Source organism: Chiloscyllium punctatum, chromosome 5 (genome assembly GCF_047496795.1).
Source record: "Chiloscyllium punctatum isolate Juve2018m chromosome 5, sChiPun1.3, whole genome shotgun sequence".
Taxonomy (NCBI): domain Eukaryota; kingdom Metazoa; phylum Chordata; class Chondrichthyes; order Orectolobiformes; family Hemiscylliidae; genus Chiloscyllium; species Chiloscyllium punctatum.
Genome location: NC_092743.1, coordinates 21,473,522 through 21,494,906, shown reverse-complemented (window position 1 = coordinate 21,494,906; position 21,385 = coordinate 21,473,522). Strand labels below are relative to the sequence as shown.

Below are 21,385 nucleotides of genomic sequence, written 5' to 3'. Positions count from 1 at the left end.
CTCAGCCCAGCCAAACAAAACACTCATGCATTCACAGTTCCTCCTCCCTGGATATTGGACTCATGAAACACCATCAAGAGCCCTTGTTAGTGTGGCAGATAAATCTGTGTCCAGGTATTTCAAAAAGGGTTGCCATGCCTTGAAAACATTCTCGGTTGTATGGTGTACCATATTTGTGAGAAAATGCAGGGGAATATGCTCATTAACAATCTTCCGCCAATCGGATAGGCCTGGGGGGGGAGCGGTTTCTGATACCCAACCTAGCAAGATATTCCTTGCACAGAATGTAAGAATATTGAAAAGTTTTGCCTTATGCGAGTCTGAAATTACAATGGGTAGGCCCAAAAGGAGCGAAATAGGGTCCTTCTCCACCCCTAAAATCCTCTCCATTGCACCCATCACAGCACTCCAATATGTTTAAAGCCTGTCACAAGACCAAAGACAATGGGTAAGAGTACCCGTACAGACCTTGCACTTGGGGCATGCTGAAGGTACCCTTGGTTTAAATGTTGACAAACGGTCTGGGGCTAAGTGGACCCTGTGGAGAATCTTCAACTGTAAAGCATGGGTCCTATTGCAAATTGATAGCTTCCTTGCATTCTCCCAAATATCCTCCCATGCCTATGAAGAAACTTCAACACCCAGCTCTCTTTCCCACATCTTGCAGAGTCGATCAGACTCATCTGAGGTGGCACCCCCCAATTGGTGATAGAGTACTGGCAGAGAGTGTACTCTTAGCCCTTAGTACCCCTCTTTCTATGTCAGATTTGTAGGGATCAGTCAAAAGTGTGGTCCTTTTTTGAATAAAATCCCTAACTTGAAAAAAACGAAAGAGGTCTCTATTAGGTAACTCGTACTTCCGTACTAACTGATCGAAGGACATCATTACATCTCCCTCAAATAAAACACCCATGCAAGGTATACCCCTAGCTGCCCAACGTTTAAATCCTGAATCTATCATACCTGGTTGAAAACTCGGCATACCCACTAAAGGTGTAAACAAAGATGTTTTGCCAATATTACGTTCCCTCTGTCGAATTGCCCTCCATGCTTTAACAGTATTGATGACTATTGGGTTATGGCAATATTCCCTAACTGTCCTCATCTTGTCCAAAAACAGCAAACTGGTAAGGGGGCACCTTGCCTGGGAGGCTTCGATATCGAGCCATATTGAAAGAGGGTCCCCACAAACCCAATCACTTACGTAGGTCAAAAGCGAGCTTAATTGGTAATTTTTAATGTCCAGAAGGTCTTACCCCCCCACCACCACTATCTGTGAGGCAACTGCAGTTTGGCTAATTTAATGAGGGGCCATTTACGGTGCCAGATAAAGGAGCTGAACCAACTGTTCAGTCTCCTGAGTGTTTGTTTATTGAAAATCAGGGGGAGCATCAGTATAGGGTATAGCAAACGAGGGAGGATATTCATCTTAATAAGCGCTATCTGACCCAACCATGAGACTGGATGTGCCTCCCATCTTTGGAGATCTTGTTTAATTTTTTCAAATAATTGAGTAAAATTGGCTTTGAACAGCCAATGTGTTGCTGGAAAAGCGCAGCAGGTCAGGCAGCATCGAAGGAACAGGAGAATCGACGTTTCGGGCATAAGCCCTTCTTCAGGAATGAGGAAAGTGTGTCCAGCAGGCTAAGATAAAAGGTAGGGAGGAGGGACTTGCGGGAGGGGCGTTGGGAATGCAATAGGTGGAGGGAGGTCAAGGTGAGGGTGATAGGCCAGAGTGGGGTGGGGCCGGAGAGGTCAGGAAGAAGATTGCAGGTTAGGAAGGCGGTGCTGAGTTAGAGGGCCTGGTTGGGTCCAAATTTTGTTGGTCGGAACGTAGTCCAGAGCCCGTGCGGGATCAGTCGGTTCCGTAAGCAGGTGCTGAGGAAGGAGATGTGGCTGTGGTAGCGAGTTTGTTTGAGAACATGGCTGAAGAGCTTCTGTGCAGAGGGGATGACCTGGGGTGTGCAGTGAGAGAGGGACTCACTGAAATTCTTGTAGAGGGAGGAAGAGAGCTTCTTCAAGGAAGGCATCCTTGTAAGAGGATTCGCAATAGGTTAAAATCTTTGAGGAGAAAGTGAGGACTGCAGATGCTGGAGATCAGGTCAGGCAGCATCCAAGGAACAGGAGAATCGGGCATACGCCCTTCTTCAGGAATGAGGAAACCTTTTATCTTAGTACTTTTAATCTCCCTTTCTGGATATTGGTGTGCTTTTCCAAAAGTTTATATTTTTATTTTATATTTCATATAGCTCCTACAGTGCTGAAAGAGACCATTTGGCCAAACCTCCGAAGGCATCCCACCCCTCTCTCCATAACCCCACATTTAGCATGGCTATCCCAGCTAGCCTACACATCCCTGGATACTATGGAGCAGTTTATAATAGCCAGTCCACCTAACCTGCATATCTTTGGACTGTGGGAGGAAACCAGAGCACCCAGCAGAAACCCCCGCAGGCACGGGGAGAACATGCAAACTGCACACAGTCAGTCACACAAGGCTGGAATCGAACCTGGGTCCCTAGTGCTGTGAGGCAGCATTGTAACCGCTGAGCCACTGTGTTTATTTTGTTTCTAAACCTATGACTATATATTGCAAATCTTATGATTCTTTCCCCCACAAGTCCTGCATCTTTGCTAAGCTGGAAATTACTGTAAGCTCTCCATTATTTATTAGTTACTCTATATATAATACTTGCTTGAATTCTCCTTCACTGGTAAATACGTTTTTTTTAAAGTAAAATTTTAATGCGTATCTGTTTAGGAAAAAAAGATCAAAAACTGTTTATTTTAAGCTCTGTATTGATCCAAACATCATCATGGACCTTTATCTGAGCAAGAAAGTTCAAAATGAGTTGATTGTGTCAATTGGAATTTGAACCTTCAAGCTATAGTCAAACAAGTCCACAGCACAAGATATTTTGCTGTGATTACATATTGTACTTCAGATGTTAGTCACACCAACCAGCTGTTTCTGATTTTGCATGCAGTTACCTATTGCCTTTTTTAAAATTGTGTGCATATTTGACACCACATGATTTAGTTTCACTGTCTACTGAAATGTACTTTCCAAACTGAACCTTTGCCAGAAGGCAAACAGTGCTCTGACCATAAGTTAAGCAGGTAACACATGGAAATGAAGGTTATAGAAGTGATCCTGTGAATAAAAGCAGAAAAACAATTGTAAAAGTATAAATTTGTGAGTAGCACAATTAATCCAGACAAATATAAAAATTCCAGCATTTCTAATTTGCTTTTTTTTGTTTTTCTTTTTTCACAAAATTAGGTAAATTAAACGCTAGTGAAGATCGCCACAAACTCTAGAACTAGTGCATGTAATTTCAAGCTTAAATAAACTGATGTGAAGTAAACTGTTTCAGAGACACTACATGGTTAAATAATGTGAAAATGTACAAGGATTAATTAAGTAAATATTTAAAGGAGTAGGCAATTAAATGCTATTGATTCCATTCCATTCGGGAACTGTTTGCAAATCTTTTTGGTCCTTTTCAGTGTAAAAGCTGAGGTACTGATGAGAAGTCCTTTTTTTTAATTTGAGAACTATCCCATACTAAAACAAGTTGCCTTCTATGCTTTGAGAGTCTTAAGAAAGTTGACACTTTTGCATTCTAATCTGTGATGCCCCACCTCATTGAATAGTATTTGGCAAGAGTTCCAGTATGTCTATTTGTTTTATTGCAAATTGAACCAATCAGATTTTCAAATCATCACTTTGTGCAATCTAATACTAGTTCAATAGTATGCCTTCACAGTCTGGAGGCGGTCTCTGTGAGATGTGCAATGCTGCCACTTTGTAAAATCATGGTGCAACATGCAGACGGTGTTACAACTAGGAAGTATACTACTTATGACGTTGTTTAAAAAGCTCCAGGTTACAATGATTCATGTTAGGCTGGTTTATGAGTAGGTTGACTGTGAGAATGTAACTCGACAAGAAGGAAGCTGAGTGGCATTTTTATTTATTGTAAAAAGTGAATTATTCTAAACTTTATCTATGTTTGTTGTGGAGAAGGATCCTCCTTCCCCAGCTGAATCCTACATACCATGTATTTGCTGGGGTTCTCAAACAAGAAATGATACAGAAGCACAACATCTTGTGGCAGAAGGTAGTAATTAACAAGATTTTCATTATTTTATCGGTCAATTTAAGAAAAGGAATTGGCTGTTAAGGTATATATTCAAAGGTATATGTTGAATTTTATAGTTATTCAGCTGTAACTTGAGCAAAGTAAAATTGTCATTCCGACAATGTTTTGTACCGGTTCTTTTTAAAATATATTTTTAGCTACCACACCCCACAGGATGAGGGAAGGAGTGGTGGAAATGTCGTGAAGTTTTTCAGATGAATCAGCTGCTGCCAGGCTTATAGCATTACTTTTCCTGGAACACATGGAAGCATATTTTTGTTCCTTTAGTTTCTTCCACTAAAGGCCTAACAGATTGAATCTGGTGAATTAAGGATCAAGACTCCTAGCTTAGTCCATTACTTTGTGTTCAGCAGTGAAATAGCTTGCATACTATACTTCTCTTTGCTCAGAATGCTTTCCACATATGAAGATTTGGAAATTTGCAGCTGGTGTTTTTGTCTCTTTCAAACTCCTCCTAAAATCTCAAATGTGGCAGTGATGTTCACTATTCTTCACTGGAGAACACAAAGCAATCAGTTGTTTTATTCAGATAGTCTTGTGGTATTTTATAAGGAGAGCTGAACAGCTGCTTGGTATTGTCTGCTCCGATAGTGCTTCTAATATACATACCTTTGGATGTAAAGGTTTTGATGCTGTCACATGATAGTTCCAAGCAAATCACAACGTATCTAACTTGCTCATATTTCAAGGATAGATGTCAAAATATTAACAGTTTGATAAAGGAGTATTTTATTAACTGTCAGTATGATGTTTGCGCTGTTCTAAACTCCGTGGTGTAAAAGTAAAATTGTCATGGTACCAGGAGGTCATAGGGCTGCTCTCTCCCACAAGAGAAAGAGGTGAATGGTGTTCAGTTTGACCTGAGGATCACCATACCTCAGGTGAGCAGTGTTTTTGAGAAGTTGGGACCTCCATAGTAATTTCAGCAATTTGGGAATTGAACTCATGTTTTTGGCATCACTCTGTGTCACAAACTAACCGTCCAACCAATTGAGCTGACTAACCCACAACTCAGAAGCATTTAATAAATGGCAGGACACCAGGACGATCAGCGGAATGGAGGGATTTCAGAGTTTTTGTCCACAGATTCCTGAAAATGACAGGACAAATTAATAAGGTAATTAAGAAGGTATTGTAGTCATGGATTATAACAGTAGAAAGGTTATGTTGGAGCTGTAAAACATTGCTTAGGTCACAGATTAAGTACTGTGTGCTGTTCTTGTCACCAAAGCTTAGGAAGGCTGTGATTGCACTGGATGGGGTACAGAGGAGGTACAAAAAGATATTACCTGGGATGGAACAGTTTAACAATGAAGAGAGGCTGGATGTGTTTTGAGTTGTTTTCCTTGGCTCAGAGAAGGCTGAATGGGGATCTGTTAGCGGTGTATAAGATTGAGGTGCATGGACGTAATGGATAGGAATCTGTTGTTCCCTTATTGAAGGGTCAATAACCAGTGGGCATACTTTATAAGGCTAAAGGTAGGAGGTTTAGATGGAATTTGAGAAATGTTTTTTCACCCAGCAGGTGGTGGGAATGCCTGGGAAATGCCTCAGTAGAGGCTGGAAATCTTTAAACCTTTTGAAGAGTACTTGCTGATTGCATGAAATATCATTTCATTCAAGGCTATGGGCCAAATGCTGGACGTTGGGAGTAGTGATGAGAGTCAGTGCCAGCCTATCGGCCAAATAGTTTATTTTCTGAGCTGGGTCTGTGAGATTCATTCTTGAAATTTGAAACGTTAGTTTTTTTTTGGTTCTGTTATAGTCCATGCTAGTTGTAAGCATTTTGTATTAACCTGTTTGTGTTCTGACACATTTCCAGCACAGGTGGGACTGGAAACTGGACTTTATAGCTCAGAAGTTAGGAATACTACCATTGTCCTGCAAGGCCCCTCCATTCCTGTTGTTTTCTTTCAAGAAATTTCCATTCTCGTGTTATAAAGTCTTAGTTGATTTAATTATGCATGCCATTGATGCCATTCAGTAATAAACTGAGTTTTGTTAAACAAGCGTATTGAGATTCGCAACTTGCTGTCACATGAACTATTTTTGCGGCTAATAACATGAACATGTTTTTATGTCATACAGTCCCTACAGTGTGGCAACAGGCTACTCGGCCCAACATTCACACTGACCCTCCAAGAGCATCCCACCCAGTCTCATTGCCTTATCCTACCCCTGAGTTTCCAGTGGCTAATCCATCTAATTTACGCATCCTTGATACTATGGACAATTTAGCATGGCCAATTGACCTAACCTGCACATCTTTGGATTGTGAGAGGAAACCTGAGCATCCAGAGGAAACCCATGCAGATGCTAGGAGAATTTGGAAATCCCACAAGACATAGTTGCCTGAGGATGGAATTAAACCTGGGTCCATGGTGCTGTGAGGTAGCAGTGCTAACCACTCAGCCACTTTGCCACCCCTGTGAAGTCATGATTGAGAAAGGACTGATAAGATTGAGAGACTAGACTGAAGAGGGGAATAAGGCCACATATAAATGAGTTGGTCTGGGTGCTCTATATCTCTCTAATATGTAATTATATGCATGATTAACTGAGGAAAGCATGTATTTTCATTGGTTTATTATGATGCAGTGTGTGAAGTACCAACGCACAGTCACCCTTGTTGCAGTTGCTGTTAGTGACAAATATTGGTATGTGTAATGTGCTAGAGGATTAATTTTTTTTATTGAAAGCTTTTTTTAACAAAATTATCAAAGTACAAAAGATAATACAGCAATCTTATGGTACAACAACAATAAGAATAAACTATCGACTACTCTACAGAACAAACCAAAACTATCACAGAGATACAGAACAATCTTCCCAGATTGCAATTCAATAAATAATTAACATAAATTAAATTAAATTAACATGAATTGAACTAAACTAACTTAATGTAGCTTAACTTACACACTTGCTGTCCCTCACAGAGGCTCCCACAAACTGGAGCATCAGTTAATGTCCTCCCTTCCTCCCTCCCTATACAGTAGTCCCATCGTCTAGTGCGCCACATTTGTAAGAACGTCCAATGGGGCCATGCCGCATGACGAACCCACACCATCCCATAATACCCGGGGAGTTTCCCGAGGTCAAGCTCATTAGGCAGTCCCAGATCGGCCTTAACGTCCATTCCCAAGACCCTCTCCAACACTTTTGCTATGACACCCCAGTATCTACAGATCTATTGGCATAACCATAAGCAAGTGTGAAAGTACCGGTGTCTGTTTTGCATTTAGGACACCTTGGGGATACTCCTTTCTTAAATGTTGCTGGTCGAATGGGCCCTATGGAGAATCTTTAGTTGCATAGCCTGCTTTACTGCAAATTGAAATTTTTTTTTCACATTCTCCCAGATATCCTCCCATACTTCCAACAAGACTTCTGTTCCCAATTCTTGATTCCAGACTCCATAAAAATCTTTCCATATCTTCCAGGGTACCCCCTCTCTGTAGATAATAGAGAGTATTGACTGAAAGACTGCCAGAGGATTAATTTTAATATTGATTAAAAAAATAGCAATCAAGCAAACATAAAAATTACAGAATTATACTCAACATTTTTTGTGTTTTGCAAACACGGCTGCTCGAGTAGAGTCTGTAGTCTGCCTATAATGAACAATCAAAGGCACATGCTGTTGGATTTGATAACCAATTTTTGGGACATACAGCCACTGTACCTGACATCATGCTGGCACTGAAATTCATAGTGTTGTTCAATTTTGTAACAGGTAGAAAATAATTTTTAAGCTGAGGGCAGCATCCTGTTAAGGGAAAATACTACTGGCATGAATCCTGCATATTAGTGCTGGTGTGATGCCAGGGAAATAGTCCATTTGATATTTTTATTTGATTCCAAAGTCGCTGAACACTTCTGAGTGTGCTAACTATTTTAAATAATTAGTCAAGCTCATAACATGGCTCATTTACCTTTGCGTATCAATGCATGTTGTTTCCAGCAGGGAACCTGCAAATGAAAGCATGTTCAAGACTTTAAACTCAGGGAAAATATTGTCCCCCATTCTTTTCTCCATGGTAATGCCTCAGTTATTTAATAGGTAGAAGGTGATGATTTTTGACAGCTTTAATATTTAAAGATTAATTACCCCTGCAAAGCAAAGGCTAGTATTCTGACTAGAGATTATTAAATGATTAAACTCATCAAGTAAAGAATTTGTAGTGCGGCAACTAAAAGAGATTTTATAATCTAAGGTACTCAAATCATTTAATGGGTTCAGGGGAGGCGAGACGCTGTCATTCATTTGGTTTGGATGAATAACTTCGGGTTTGAAGTAATGTTTTTCTTTAATGATAGACTGATTAGAAGGAGCAATCTTGGGGTTTGTATGACTGGCTTAACTGAATTGTTGTTTTGAAAATAATCTAGCCCCAAATTAACTGTCTCCTGTAAAAACATGGATTAATTAATTATTTTGTGATGATTAAGATCAAGTTTCTGTCGTTCCTGAGGGGTATAGGGCTGCTTTCTCATGAAAGAAGGATGACTAGTGATGATTTAACCTGGGGGTCGTCATGTCTCAGGTTAAGAAGGAGGGTCCTTCATGGTGACCTCAACTACACAAAAATTGAACCTGTGCTGTTGCTGTCACTCTATATCACAAACCAATCAACCAGCCAATTTAGCGAACCGCTGAGTAAGGTAAGTTGCATTTTGCTAATTTGATTGCATTCTTTGAAGTAATGAAGAAAGTTGAGGAAACCTATCAGATTGATTTTGTGTATATATACTTTCCAAAGTGTTTCATTAAAGTATAAAATCATAGACTTGTTAGCAAGGCTGAAAAAAATGGATTAAAAGGATAGTGCAGTTTGGTTACAAATTAGGCTAAGCATAGAAAGCAAAGAGTAGTGATGGATGAATACAAGGATGAAAGAGCTTAAGAAATGGGAGCAGGAGTATGCTGTTTGGATCCTTGGTCCTGCTTTGCTATTCAATAAGATCATGAGTGGCTTCAACTCCACTTTCCAGTCTGCTCTTCCTCCTATTACTCTTTATAGATTAAAAAATATTTCTAATTCAACCTTGAATATAATTGATGTCCCATAGTTTACCATTCTGAGGAAAAAAATTCAAAGATTAACAACTTTTTGAGAGAACAGTTTCCTCTTTTTCAGACTTGAGGCCTGTGACCAGTGGAGTGCCATAAGGATCAGTCCTGGGTCCTCTACTTTTTGTCATTTGTATAAATAATTTGGATACAAGCATAAGAGGTCAAGTTAGTAAGCTTGCAGATGTCACCAAAATTGAAGGTGTAGTGGACAGCAAAGAAGGTTACCTTAAATTACAACAGGATCTTGATCAGATGGGCCAATAGACCGAGAAGTGGCAGATGCAGTTTAATTCAGATAAATACAAGGTGCTGCATTTTGGGAAAGCAAATCTTAGCAGGACTTATACACTTAATGGTAAGGTCCGAGGGAGTGTTGTTGAACAAAAAGACCTTGGAGTGCAGGTTTATAGCTCCTTGAATGTGGAGTCGCAGGTAGATAGGATCGTGAAGAAGGCATTTGTATGCTTTCTTTTATTGGTCAGAGTATTGAGTACAGGAGTTGTGACCTTATAGAGGTTTACAAAATTATGAGGGGCATGGATAGGATAAATAGACAAAGTCTTTTCCCTGGGGTGAGGGAGTCCAGAACTAGAGGGCTAGGTTTAGGGTGAGAAGGGAAAGATATAAAAGGTACCTAAGGGCCAACATTTTCATGCAGAGGCTGGTATGTGTATGGAATGAGCTGCCAAAGGTAGTGGTGGAGGCTGGTACAATTGCAACATTTAAAAGGCATTTAGATGGGTATATGAATAGGAAGGGATTGGAGGGATATGGGCTGGGCGCTGGCAGGTGGGACTAGATTGGGTTGGGATATCTGGCTGGCATGGACAGGTTGGACCGAAGGGTCTGTTTCCATGCTGTACATCTCTGTCTTCTGTCTCTGTCTCTCTCTCGCTCGCTCTCTCGCTCGCTCTCTCGCTCGCTCTCTCTCTCGCTCGCTCTCTCTCTCGCTCGCTCTCTCTCTCGCTCGCTCTCTCTCTCGCTCTCTCTCTCTCTCGCTCTCTCGCTCGCTCGCTCTCTCGCTCTTCTTCTTTCCCCCCCCCCCCCTTCTTACTAGTATCAGTATGAGAGAAATTTACAGTGATGTTCTCCAATAGTCAAGGATGTGACTCCTTTTGTTATATACCTGGACTTTGGTATGTAGAGTCGAGAGTATGGTGCTGGAAAAGCATAGCAGGTCAGACAGCATCCAAGGAGCAGGAGAATCAATGTTTTGGGCATAAGCTCTTCATCAGGAATCATTCCTGATGAAGGGCTTATGCCCGAAACATTGATTCTCCTACTCCTTCGATGCTGCCAGACCTGCTGTGCTTTTCCAGCACCACACTCTCGACTCTGATCTGCAGCCCTTACTTTCTCCTCCTTGGGTAAGTAGAGCATAACTTCAAAGCTGAGTTTGTAGTTGACACAAAATCTGTAAGTATAGTATGTCACTAGGAAGACTTAAACAAGTGAAAGGAGGATTCAAGATGAAATTTTAACACAAAATGGTAGGAAGTAATTCAAAAGATGATAAAAATGATGTAAATTATTTCGTTTCATCATTGTGGACATTCTTGACCATTCCTCACATACCTTGAGGAGGTGGTAGTGATCTGTCATCTTGAGTAGCTGTAGTCTGTGTGGTGCAAATAGCAAAACAGCAATAAATAGGATCGAGGTGGGCAAACATTTTACTTGAATGCACATAAGGTGTGAAACAATCTATTTGAACAAAAATGATGTTATAGCCATCGTAGAAACATGATGACAAGGAAATCAAATCAGGGAACTAAATATTCAGGAGTAAGTGACTTTCAAAGGGTCAAGCAATATAAAAGAGTACTGGGCTAACATTGTTTAGTACGGGATAGAATAAGTATGATAGCAAGAATTGATCCTGGATCAGAAGATCCAGAATCCATTTTGGTGGAAATAAGAAATAAAAAGGGGAAGAAAACACTGGGAAGAGTAATCTGTAGACTCCCTAGCAATTACAATCCAGTAGGACTGAGAAGGAATTGAGATATTAAAGATGTACAAAAAAGTGTATTAATCATGGGTGACTTCAACCTTCATGTCGATTGGGGTAACCAGACTGGCAGAGATGGCCTTGGCGAAGGATTCATGGTGTATATTCTAGAACACTATTCTAGGATCAGGCTGTTTTGGATGTGGCAATGTGAAATGATTTGGGTTTGATAAATGGTTTCGTAGCAAAAGATTCACGAGAAACAGTGACCACAGTATGGTAGAATTTAGCATTCAGCTTGAGTGTGAGGAGCTTGGCTTAGAAACACCTGTGCTGAGCCTGAATGAAAATAATTACAAAGGAATGAGGGCAGTGCAAGCTGGACCATACTGAGAAAATAATTTATCCATAAAGACAGTTAAAAATGGTCGCTGTTTAAGAAAACAGTTCATAGCTCACAAGAAAGATTATAGCTCAATGTGAAGGAAGGTTTCTATGAAATGGATAGTCCAGCCATGGTCAACTAGGGAAGTAAAGGTTAGCATCAAATTGAAAGGAAAAAAGAAATAAAATGTGGTGAGCGCTGGTGGTGTGCCAGAGGATTGGCAACATTTTAAAAACCAACAAAAGATGGCTAAGAACAAATTACCAGTATTTTGACACTGAATAAACCTGCCTGCTTAATTTAAAACCAGCAACACAGAAAAGATGCATCCTGTAAAAGTTTGAGTGGCCAAGAACTAAGAAAAATAAAAAATAACAACTTTTATTTCTTAAAGTATAACAGTAAGTAACTAACCTCTATTTACAATTTCTTTTTCAAATCTATCTTCTACCTTTCCTTCTATAATACTGATAAGACTCCCAATTAAGATTTACAAAACAACACTACTTATCTCAAAACTAAGCTGCTGTAGGTTCTTTTTCCCTTGTGAGGAAGTTGTGTTACAGGTTACTGTTCAAAAAGGTACTTTTAAGACAGATGTTTATTTGAAGCAGTATGGTACGTTAGGATTGGCAGTTCTCTTCTCAATTGTTTAATTTCCTCCCGGTCTTATACCCCAGAGCATCGGATTGTATTGTTGGCTTTTAAGATTGTCAAGATACTCTACTCAAACATGATTGGAAATTGCTATCTTTTTTCGGGGTGTAATTTAAACTGAATGGTTGAATTCGAATTTGTTTTTGTCTTCGGGCAACAAGCTAATAGAGATGTTTGACCTAGTGTTACGTTGTTACTTCTTGAGAACACTTGGTGTTGTCCAGTAGTTCTGCTGCTTTTAACTCTCTTAAAGGTACACCCACACATTCATAACAGCACAGAGAAAATAAACTGAGGGTAAATTAGTAAGTAATATTAAGATGGACAGCAAGAGCTTCTTTAAATGTATACAAATGAAGAAAGAAAAAAAGTTAATATAAGCTTCTTAGAGAATAAGGCTGTGGAAATAATAATGGGAAACCAGAAATGGAAGATGAATTAATAAATGCTTTGCATAAATCTTCACCGCAGAAGACGTTTAAGAGCATACTAAATGTTCAGGAGGTATAAGGAGGAGGGGAAATAATTACAATAACAATCTCTGGAGAAAAATGCTAGGAAAACTAATGGAGCGAAAGACTGATAAGTCTCCTGGAGTTGATGGGATGCATCCAAGAAAGTAGCTACAGAGCGAACACATGACTAGGACAGTGATAATAGAGTGGTATTGTCACTAGACTATTCATCCAGCAGCTCAGCCAATGTTCTGAGGACTTGAATTCAAATTTCAAACCAAATATTTTTAAAAATCTGGAATTAAGAATCTACTGATGACCATGAAACCATTGTTAATTGACAGAAAAACCCTAATGGCTCACTAATGTTCTTCAGGGAAGGAAATTTGCCATCCTTGCCTAGTCTGGCCTCATGTGACTCCAGACCCATAGTAATATCATTTCACTTGTCATCTCCTCTTCTGTGTTCTATGTTGTATTCCATTGTATAAATGGCTATGAAATCTCAACAAAGAAATTAAACTGGATGGACTGCTTGGCATTAATCTAAGCACTGGAAAAGACAATGGTCGAAACAGACCTGTTGGCCCTGCAAAGTCCTTCTTACTAATGTGCGGACTACTGGTAAAGTTGGGAGAGCTATCTCACAGACTATTTAAGCAACAACCTGATGTCGTCTGTAAGGTATGATTCTTTTTAGTATGACTATGTCCCAGACATTACCATCACCATTCCTGGATATGTCCTGTCCCACCAGCAGGACAGACCCAGCAGAGGTCATGGCACACTGGTATACAGTTGGGACGTTGATGACTTGGGGGTCCAGACACCATGAGGTCTCAAGCTTCAGGTTAAACATAGGCAAGGATATCTGCTGATTATCACGTACCATCCTCCCTTGGTTGATGACTCAGTACTCCTCCATGTTGAATAACACCTGGAGGAAGCAGGGAGGTGGCAATAGTGCAGAATATTCTCAGGGTTAGGGATTTCAATGTCCACCACCAAGAGTGGCTGAGCAGCAGCATTATTGATGGGGTTGCTAGACTGCGTCAGCGGTAAATGGTGAGGGAGACAACGAGAAGCTGCAGATGCATCTCTCTCTGACAGTTTTTGTAAGAGCAACCACTGCACAGTCATTGTGGAGATTCTGCCTTCACATTGAGAATATGCTCCGTCATGTTGTGTGGCACTATCACCATGCTACATGGAACAGACTTCGAACGGATCTCGCAACTCGGGCATCCATGAGACGCAGTGGATCATCAACAGTAGCAGAATTGTACTCCAGCACAATCTATAACTTCACGGCTGGCATATCCCCCATTCTGCTGTTTCCATTAAGCTAGCACATCAACCTTGGTTCAATGAAAAGTGCAGGAAAGCGATGCTAGGAGCAGTACCCGACATACCTAAAAATGAGATGTTAACTTGGTGAAGCTACCAATTAGGACTACTTGCATGCCAAATAACATGAGCAGCAAGTGATAGAGCTGAGCCATCTTACAATGATCAGACCTAAGTTCTGCAGACCTACCACATCCGTTATTGAAAGGTGGTGGACAATTAAACAGCTCACTAAAGGTGGAACTCCTGTATTATCACCATCCTTAATGATGGAAGAGCCCAGCATATCAGTGCAAATGATAAGGCTGAAGCATTTGTCACAATCTTCAGCTGGAAGTGCCAAGAGAATGAGGCGGTATCTTCTAGAAACATACAAAATTCTATTGGACTAGAAAGAAAATACACAGCAAGAATGTGATGATCAGGGAGTCCTGAAGTAAGGGTCAATGTTTAAGGCCTTTTGGACTGAGATGGGGAACAATTTCTTCACCCAGAAACTTGTAAGCATGTGGAGTTCTCTGCCACAGATAGGGAATAAGGCCAAATCGTTGAATGTTTTTCATTAAGGAGTTCAATATATTCCTTCGGGATCAAAGTATATGGGGAGAAAGCTGAAATTGTGTACTGAGTTGGATGATGAGCCGTAATCATTTTGAATATCTTGAAGAGCTGAACGGCGTACTTGTGCTCCTATTTTCTAAATTTCTGAGGCAAGAGTTGAGGATGACACTTCAGTCTACAGAGGGATATATAAGGATTAAGCAAGTTGGCAAAACTTGGCAGATAGCATGTAATGTTAGAAAATGTACATTTACGCATTTTGGCAGGGCGAAGAAAGTAGGTCAAAATTATTTAAATAGAGAAAGACTGTAGAAAGCTACAGAGCTGAGGGGTTTGGAAGTCTTCATACATAACTCTCAAAAACCAAAAAGTAAGAAAGAGAGAAGGTGAATGGAAAGTGATCCCTTTTTTCAAAAAGGTGGAATATAAAAATAGGGAAATTTGCTAAAACTAGTTAGACCACAGTTTGAATACCATGAACAGTTTTGGGTGCACTGTCTAATGGACAGATATTGGCAAATGGAGGTAGTCCAGAGAGGGTTAACTAGGTTGATCACAGGTACAGAGGGACAGTCTCGTGAGGCATGGTCGAGTATGTTGGGCCAGTCAGAGTCGTGGATTAGGGGCATAATCTCAGAATAATTGGTTGCCCTTTTAAGTCAGAGATGAGGAAGAATTTTTTCTTTTAGAGAATAGTGCATATGTGAAATTATTTACTACAGACGGTTGTTCAAGTTGGGTCAGGCTGAGATAAACAGATTTTTAATCGGGAAGGAGTTGAAGGTTATAAGGAAAAGGCAACAAATTGTAATTGAGGATGATCAAATCCACCAGTGTCTCATTGAATGGCCATGTCTTATGGTGCAAAGATTATTTGCGGTACATGGTGCATCTTTTAAGTGAGTGCTTGAACAGAGTTGAGGGGCAGAAGTGACCAGGTGAATAAATCAGTTGATTAAAATAAAAAGGATCTGTTGTTTATAACTAGAGGCAAAATTGTAAAAGTGACAGGAAATTTAGCTGAAACTGTCATTAAACACTGTTTCTTTTTCTCCAGCTGGGATTTTGAATGCAATTTAGGCAGTATGCAATGGGAAGAATGTGAATGCTTTACAACTGGCAGAAAACATTTGTTAGAATGGCTCCAGGGAGAGACTGGAGAAGCTTGGGCTAATCTCATAGAAGTAAGGTGAACTGAATTTATTGATGTTGTTGAAAATCCTGAGGCGTGTAGATAGAATAATTAAAAGGCAATTGTTTTCAACAGCCAGAGGGCAAGGATTTAAATAATCAGTGAAAAATCCAGTGTGTGGAAAAAACAGTTTTGTAACTCACATTCACAATTTAGAATGCACTGCCTGACAGATTGATGGATCCGGTGGTATCCTTCAGAGCAAGCTGGATATACACTTGGAAAAGGATAAAAATTGCAGAAAGAGCAAGGAGAGGGTGTTAACCAATTGGATTACTCTCTGTAAGAGTTAGTACAGACTTAATTGTATGAATGACTTTTGGTGTTGTGCTATTCCGTGAATCGGAGAGAAAAGAAATTGTTGCATGATGGTTTAAAAGGTATTGTCTGAAAGGACAATGGAGAAGCAGATTCACTTGCAACTTTTGAAGGAGAAATTGAATACTTGAAGGGAGGAAAATTGCAGTAATGTTGGGAAAAAAGAGAGTTTGGATTAATTATGTAGCTGTGTTTTGAGGCCTGATAACAGCACCATAGCCAAAAGTCTGGTGAAAGATTCTAGATTCCAGAGTAATGCAAAGCTTAATTCTTCATTTTCTTGCTTTCTGAAAGATGCTTCCTGCAACCCATCTGGAATTTGCTATGTGTACAGAAATGCACGAATGTGTAGAATCAGTTCTCTGCATTCACTGTAGTGGCTGTATTCTTAAAGCACGTTTGTTGACCAATGCTTTTTTGCTAATGATTTGGAAGTTCTGCTATCTGATATGCTTTGTAGTAACTAAGAGTCTGTAATTGCTGTGCTTGTTTTCATATCTTAAATCCTACACACATACAATTTGAGTACCTGATTAATATTAGTTCCTTGATAATCCTGGAAAAAAAATTGTATCGCAATAACCTTTTGTGTCAGCACAAGTAATTATGACATTACAGAAAGGTTAGCATACAGTAATAAATATACAACGTAAAGTCAATATGAAGGCAAAGATTTTTATTTTGTTAGCAGTAACATATAGAATTGGATAAAGTCAGGTAAGGCAGACAACGGGGTTGCTAACTCATTCGAGAGAGATGACTGGTTGTGGAAAGTATTATCCCAAATTGTTATTAAAAGTATTCATCTTTCACCCATGTTATATGACATTATTTAAATATTTAAGGTGTAGTTTGCGTAATAGCCCTGTGATAGGTGTTTGATGTATGGATTGCTCATGCATACTTCATTTCCTTATCATCAGCTGACTGACTATGTATAGTAAGGCATTCAACGTGGTTCCGTATGGAACACTAGTTAGCAAGTTTAGGTCACATGGAATCCAGAGAGAGCTAGTCATTTCGATATACATTTGGTTTGAATTTAGGAGACAGGGTGGTGCTGCAAAGTTATTTTTCGGACTGGAGGCCTGCGACCAACAGTGTGCTGTAAGGGTTGGTGCTGGTTCCACTGTCTTTTGTCATTTACAAAAATGAATTGGGTGTGAGTACAGGAGGTATGGTTGGTAAGTTAGCAGATGACAGCAAAGTTGGTGCTATATTGAACAGTGAAAAAGGTTATCTCAGTAAAACAGGATCTTGATCAGATGGGGCGATGGGCTGAGGAGTGGCAGGTAGAGTTTAATTTAGATATACGCGAGATGTTGCATTTTGTTAAGACAAATCAGGGCAGGACTTATACACTATAAGTCTGAGGGAGCGTGGGAAGTGCTATTGGGAGTGTGGCCAAACACAAAGACATTGGGTTGCAGGTTCATAATTCCTTGAGTGTAAAGTCACAGGTAGACAGGATGGTGAAGAAGGCATTTGGTACCCTTGCCTTTATTGGTCAGTGTATTGAGTTTAGGAGCTGGGAAGTCATGCTGCTGTACAGGATATTGGTTAAGTCACGTTTGGAATACTGCATTCAATCCTGGTGTCCCTGCTATAGGAAAGATATTATGAACCTTGAAAAGATTTACAAAGATATTGCCAGGGTTGGAGATTTGAGGTACAGGGAGAGACTAAATAGGCTGCGGCTATTTTTTCTGGAGCATCAGATGCTGAAGGGTGACCTTATAGAGATTTATAAAATCATGAGGGGCATGGATAGGGTGAACAGCCAAGGTCTTTTCCCCAGGAAAGTGGAGTGAGTCTAAAACTAGAGGGCAGAGTTTGAAGGTGAGAGGGGAAAGATTTAAAAGGGACCCAAGGGCAACTTTTCGTAGACGTTAGTGAGTGTATGAAACGAGCTGCTCGAGGAGGTGATGGAAGCAGGTATGATTACAAATTTTAAAAGGCATGTGGATGGGGACCTGAATGGGAAGCATTTAGGGTGATATGGACCAAATACTGGCAAATGGGCCTAGATAAATTTAGGATATCTGTTCAGCATGAACGAGTTGGACTTAACAGTCTGTTTCCATGCTGTACATCTCTGTCTATGATTGTATGAATGGTGTCTAAAGTGAGCAGGATGTTGCTATCAATCCAAAAAGGTGACCTACCACACAATGAATAATGCAGTAAATGAAATTATGCTGATGTGATGCTAGCTGCTTTGGCTGTACCACCCAAGGCCTGGTGGATTGTATCAAACAACATATATAACTGCAAGTTTACACCAGAGGGGGTACTGACCATCCTTAAGTAACACTTATTTGCAGAACTCAAACCACAATGTCCAACACTAGATATGCTTCCATGTTCAGGCCATTCTTGGTGATTATTTCAGTGTGTCCAGATGATTATTCTGACAACTAATTTAAGCTTGTTATTTGAGCTTGCAGTGTTGCATGTACCAGAATCTACATACACAGGGAACTATTCTTTGCAGACTGAAAGAACATGTAAACGCATTGTGGCTGTTTTTACACGGCAAAACAGGTGACAGTGATTCTCTGGTTCATTATGAGGGCAATGCATTGACCAATTTGAGTCAACCTGCCTGGATCAAAATTTCCATAGCTTGTCAGTTAACTGTCAGTTATCATTCAACTGGTACATTGACAGTGGTAATGTTTCTACAAATCGGACTCATTTACCTGTTCTCATACATCATAATGTTTCCATTTCCATTCATATTTCGAGACAAGAACTTCAACAAAGTATGTCTTTTTTTCAAGTAATAAAAAAGGCGGGAGTTATCCCAGGTGTCCAAGTCAATATTTATGCTGAGATCAAAACAACATAAAACAGATTCTCTGGTCATGATCACATTTTTGTTTATGAGAGCTTAACGTGCACAATTTGAATACTGAGGTTTCTACTTCACAAAAGTAATAACACTATTAGCTTTAAAGTCTTTGAGGCGGGGGGGGGGCCTTGATTGTCATGAATGCTGTGTAAGTCCAGTTTTTAATAATGAACCTGAATGTCTGCAAAATGAAATCTGCCTTTCAAATAATTCTAAGAGGAAAAGTTTAATTGTTGTTTTAGCTATAATTTATTCATGATTTTAATAACTAATTTGGCCTTTAAACATTTAATATTAGCAATACCTTTTTTTAATGACCACCAACTAGGCACAGTCATAAGATTGAGAATTCTAACTGAAAGTGGAAAACCCGAAGATGTGAGTGAGTTAGTGGGCTAACTGCAGAATAAAACTGACTAGTAATGCTATGATTGATCCTTAACCAAGTGATGCACCATGCATTAGTCATCTCAGTTCAGCTTGGATTAACCTTTGGCTTCACAGGATTTGAAATATAGAAAACAAAAAAGCACAAAACTGCAGTTGCTGAAGATCTGAAATTAAACGAAGTGCTAGAAGCACTCAGTTGGCATAATGTAAAGAACAAAGAGAAGAAAGTAAAATTTAATTATGGTTTTATTTTGTGTTTTTCACTATCTCAGGAGACCGAGAGGCTATGTAGTTAATCACAGAGTTCGTAACTCACACGGCTGTTGTAATTGCCTATATTAGAGCCACTTGCATATAGCAAAGTCCAACAGAAGGCAGTACTAAATGACCAGATAATTTGTTTTTAGTGGCGTCAGGTAATAAATTTGTTTGGCACATTGAGAGAATGCTGCTTTACTTTGACTAATGTTAAGAATTTTCTTAACATTTTCTTAAGATTCCATATGCTCACACATTCCTGTGTGAGCATATGGAATCTTGCTTTGACATCTTATCTGAAAAACAACACTTCTCCATACCGCACTGCACTTAAATTATGCGTTCAAGTCTTGACACTGGGGTTTGAATCCACAACTGAATTAGTTGAAACAACCACCAGTGAGACAATCACCGATAGGCACCAAAGAAACTTAAATAAAAGTAAAAGATGCAGTTGCTGCCGTGAAGATCTAAATTAAAAACAGAAACTGCCGGGGAAACTCAGCAGGTCTGACAGCATCCGAGGGGAGAGAAAAATCAGTTCTTGCTTCAAATTCTGAGGTGACTTTTCTTCAGAACTATCCTGAGTTTCTGCAGTGATTTTTGTTTTTACATTAGATAAACTACATTTCTTTTAGCTCTGAAATCTAAGTGGGTTGTAATTTGGTTTTGTTTCATTTTGTTACAACTCACAATTGGCACAAGGTTTGTGTGAAATATTTATGCAATGGGATGTTTGTGAAGATGATGAACAGTTTGGAACACTAAGAGGTATTCAGCCTTTACTCTGATGTACGCTTTTACATTTTGTTCCAACATTTAGTATGAGTTTGATTTTTCTTCATGTCAGAACATATGTTTACTTAGCTATAGATTTTTGCCTCTAACTTTTAATTTTTATCTCCATAGAATATGAACGACACATAGCATCCAGTAGAAGCATGGCAGCTGGTTACCTTGACCCGAACTTGAATCACACAGCAGGTTCAGGAGCCAAGTCCCGTTTGAGTATGGAACGATCTCCTGGTGCCATGGAACGAGTGTTGAAGGTCTTCCATTATTTTGAGAGCAATAATGAGCCCTCAACCTGGGTCATGAACATCAGGCATGGTGATGCCACTGATGTCCGGGTGAGTTAGTATTCTTATTGAACTAAAACTTGTTGGAACACTATCCAATAGGATATTGTTATTAGTTTTATCAATCTTATATTGTTTATCTTTCTTCAAAATTTTACTTCGATTTAGTGAATATCTGTCCTAATGTTCTAGATGGCAGATGATAAATGATGCATAACACAGTAAGCATTATTTGCATGTTGTCACGACTAATTTGGGTAGTGCAGTGGAAACAAACTTGGGTTAAAAGAAAACATCCGTCCGGTTTCTCGACTTAACAAGAAAATAACTGTTTGTTATAAACAAATTAACTAATTGCAATTTGCCAATGCGAAATGCTAAGTTATGACTCTGCAACTTAAGACTCTATCCTTTCTTAAATTTCCCTCTTCGCAAATCTATAAACAGTGACAGACATGACATGTATATTAATAGCGGGACAAGAGAAACAATGATCAGGAAAACACCAGTCTGGACCACAGGACTCAATGAGTTGCTTTTCTTGATTTATATTCCTTATTAGTTCTTTGCTATTGTCACAGAACTTTGTGAAGCTCTTTTTCTTTCTCTGGTTGAAAATTTGACCTTTTGGTGTTTATCAAAGCATTTTATTCCTCCTTCAAAAGGAGAAAAGTAAGTGGAAGGCAGCTAGTGGAAAC

General features: G+C 39.6%; 1 protein-coding gene across 23 annotated transcripts in view; it reads left to right on the top strand.

Moving 5' to 3' along the window:
• LOC140476938 (focal adhesion kinase 1) overlaps nucleotides 1-21,385 on the top strand; it is a 556,498-nt gene that overhangs the window by 241,213 nt on the left and 293,900 nt on the right. For 7 of the 23 annotated variants that reach the window (XM_072569910.1, XM_072569911.1, XM_072569912.1 and 4 more), the window contains one exon: nucleotides 20,518-20,738. In XM_072569910.1, the coding sequence (XP_072426011.1) occupies nucleotides 20,550-20,738 (189 nt within the window). In that variant the 5' untranslated portion in view covers nucleotides 20,518-20,549. Of the gene's footprint in view, nucleotides 1-3,986; nucleotides 4,125-20,517; nucleotides 20,739-21,385 lie in introns of those variants that run through there. The other 16 variants (XM_072569900.1, XM_072569904.1, XM_072569899.1 and 13 more) reach the window with 8 other exon arrangements.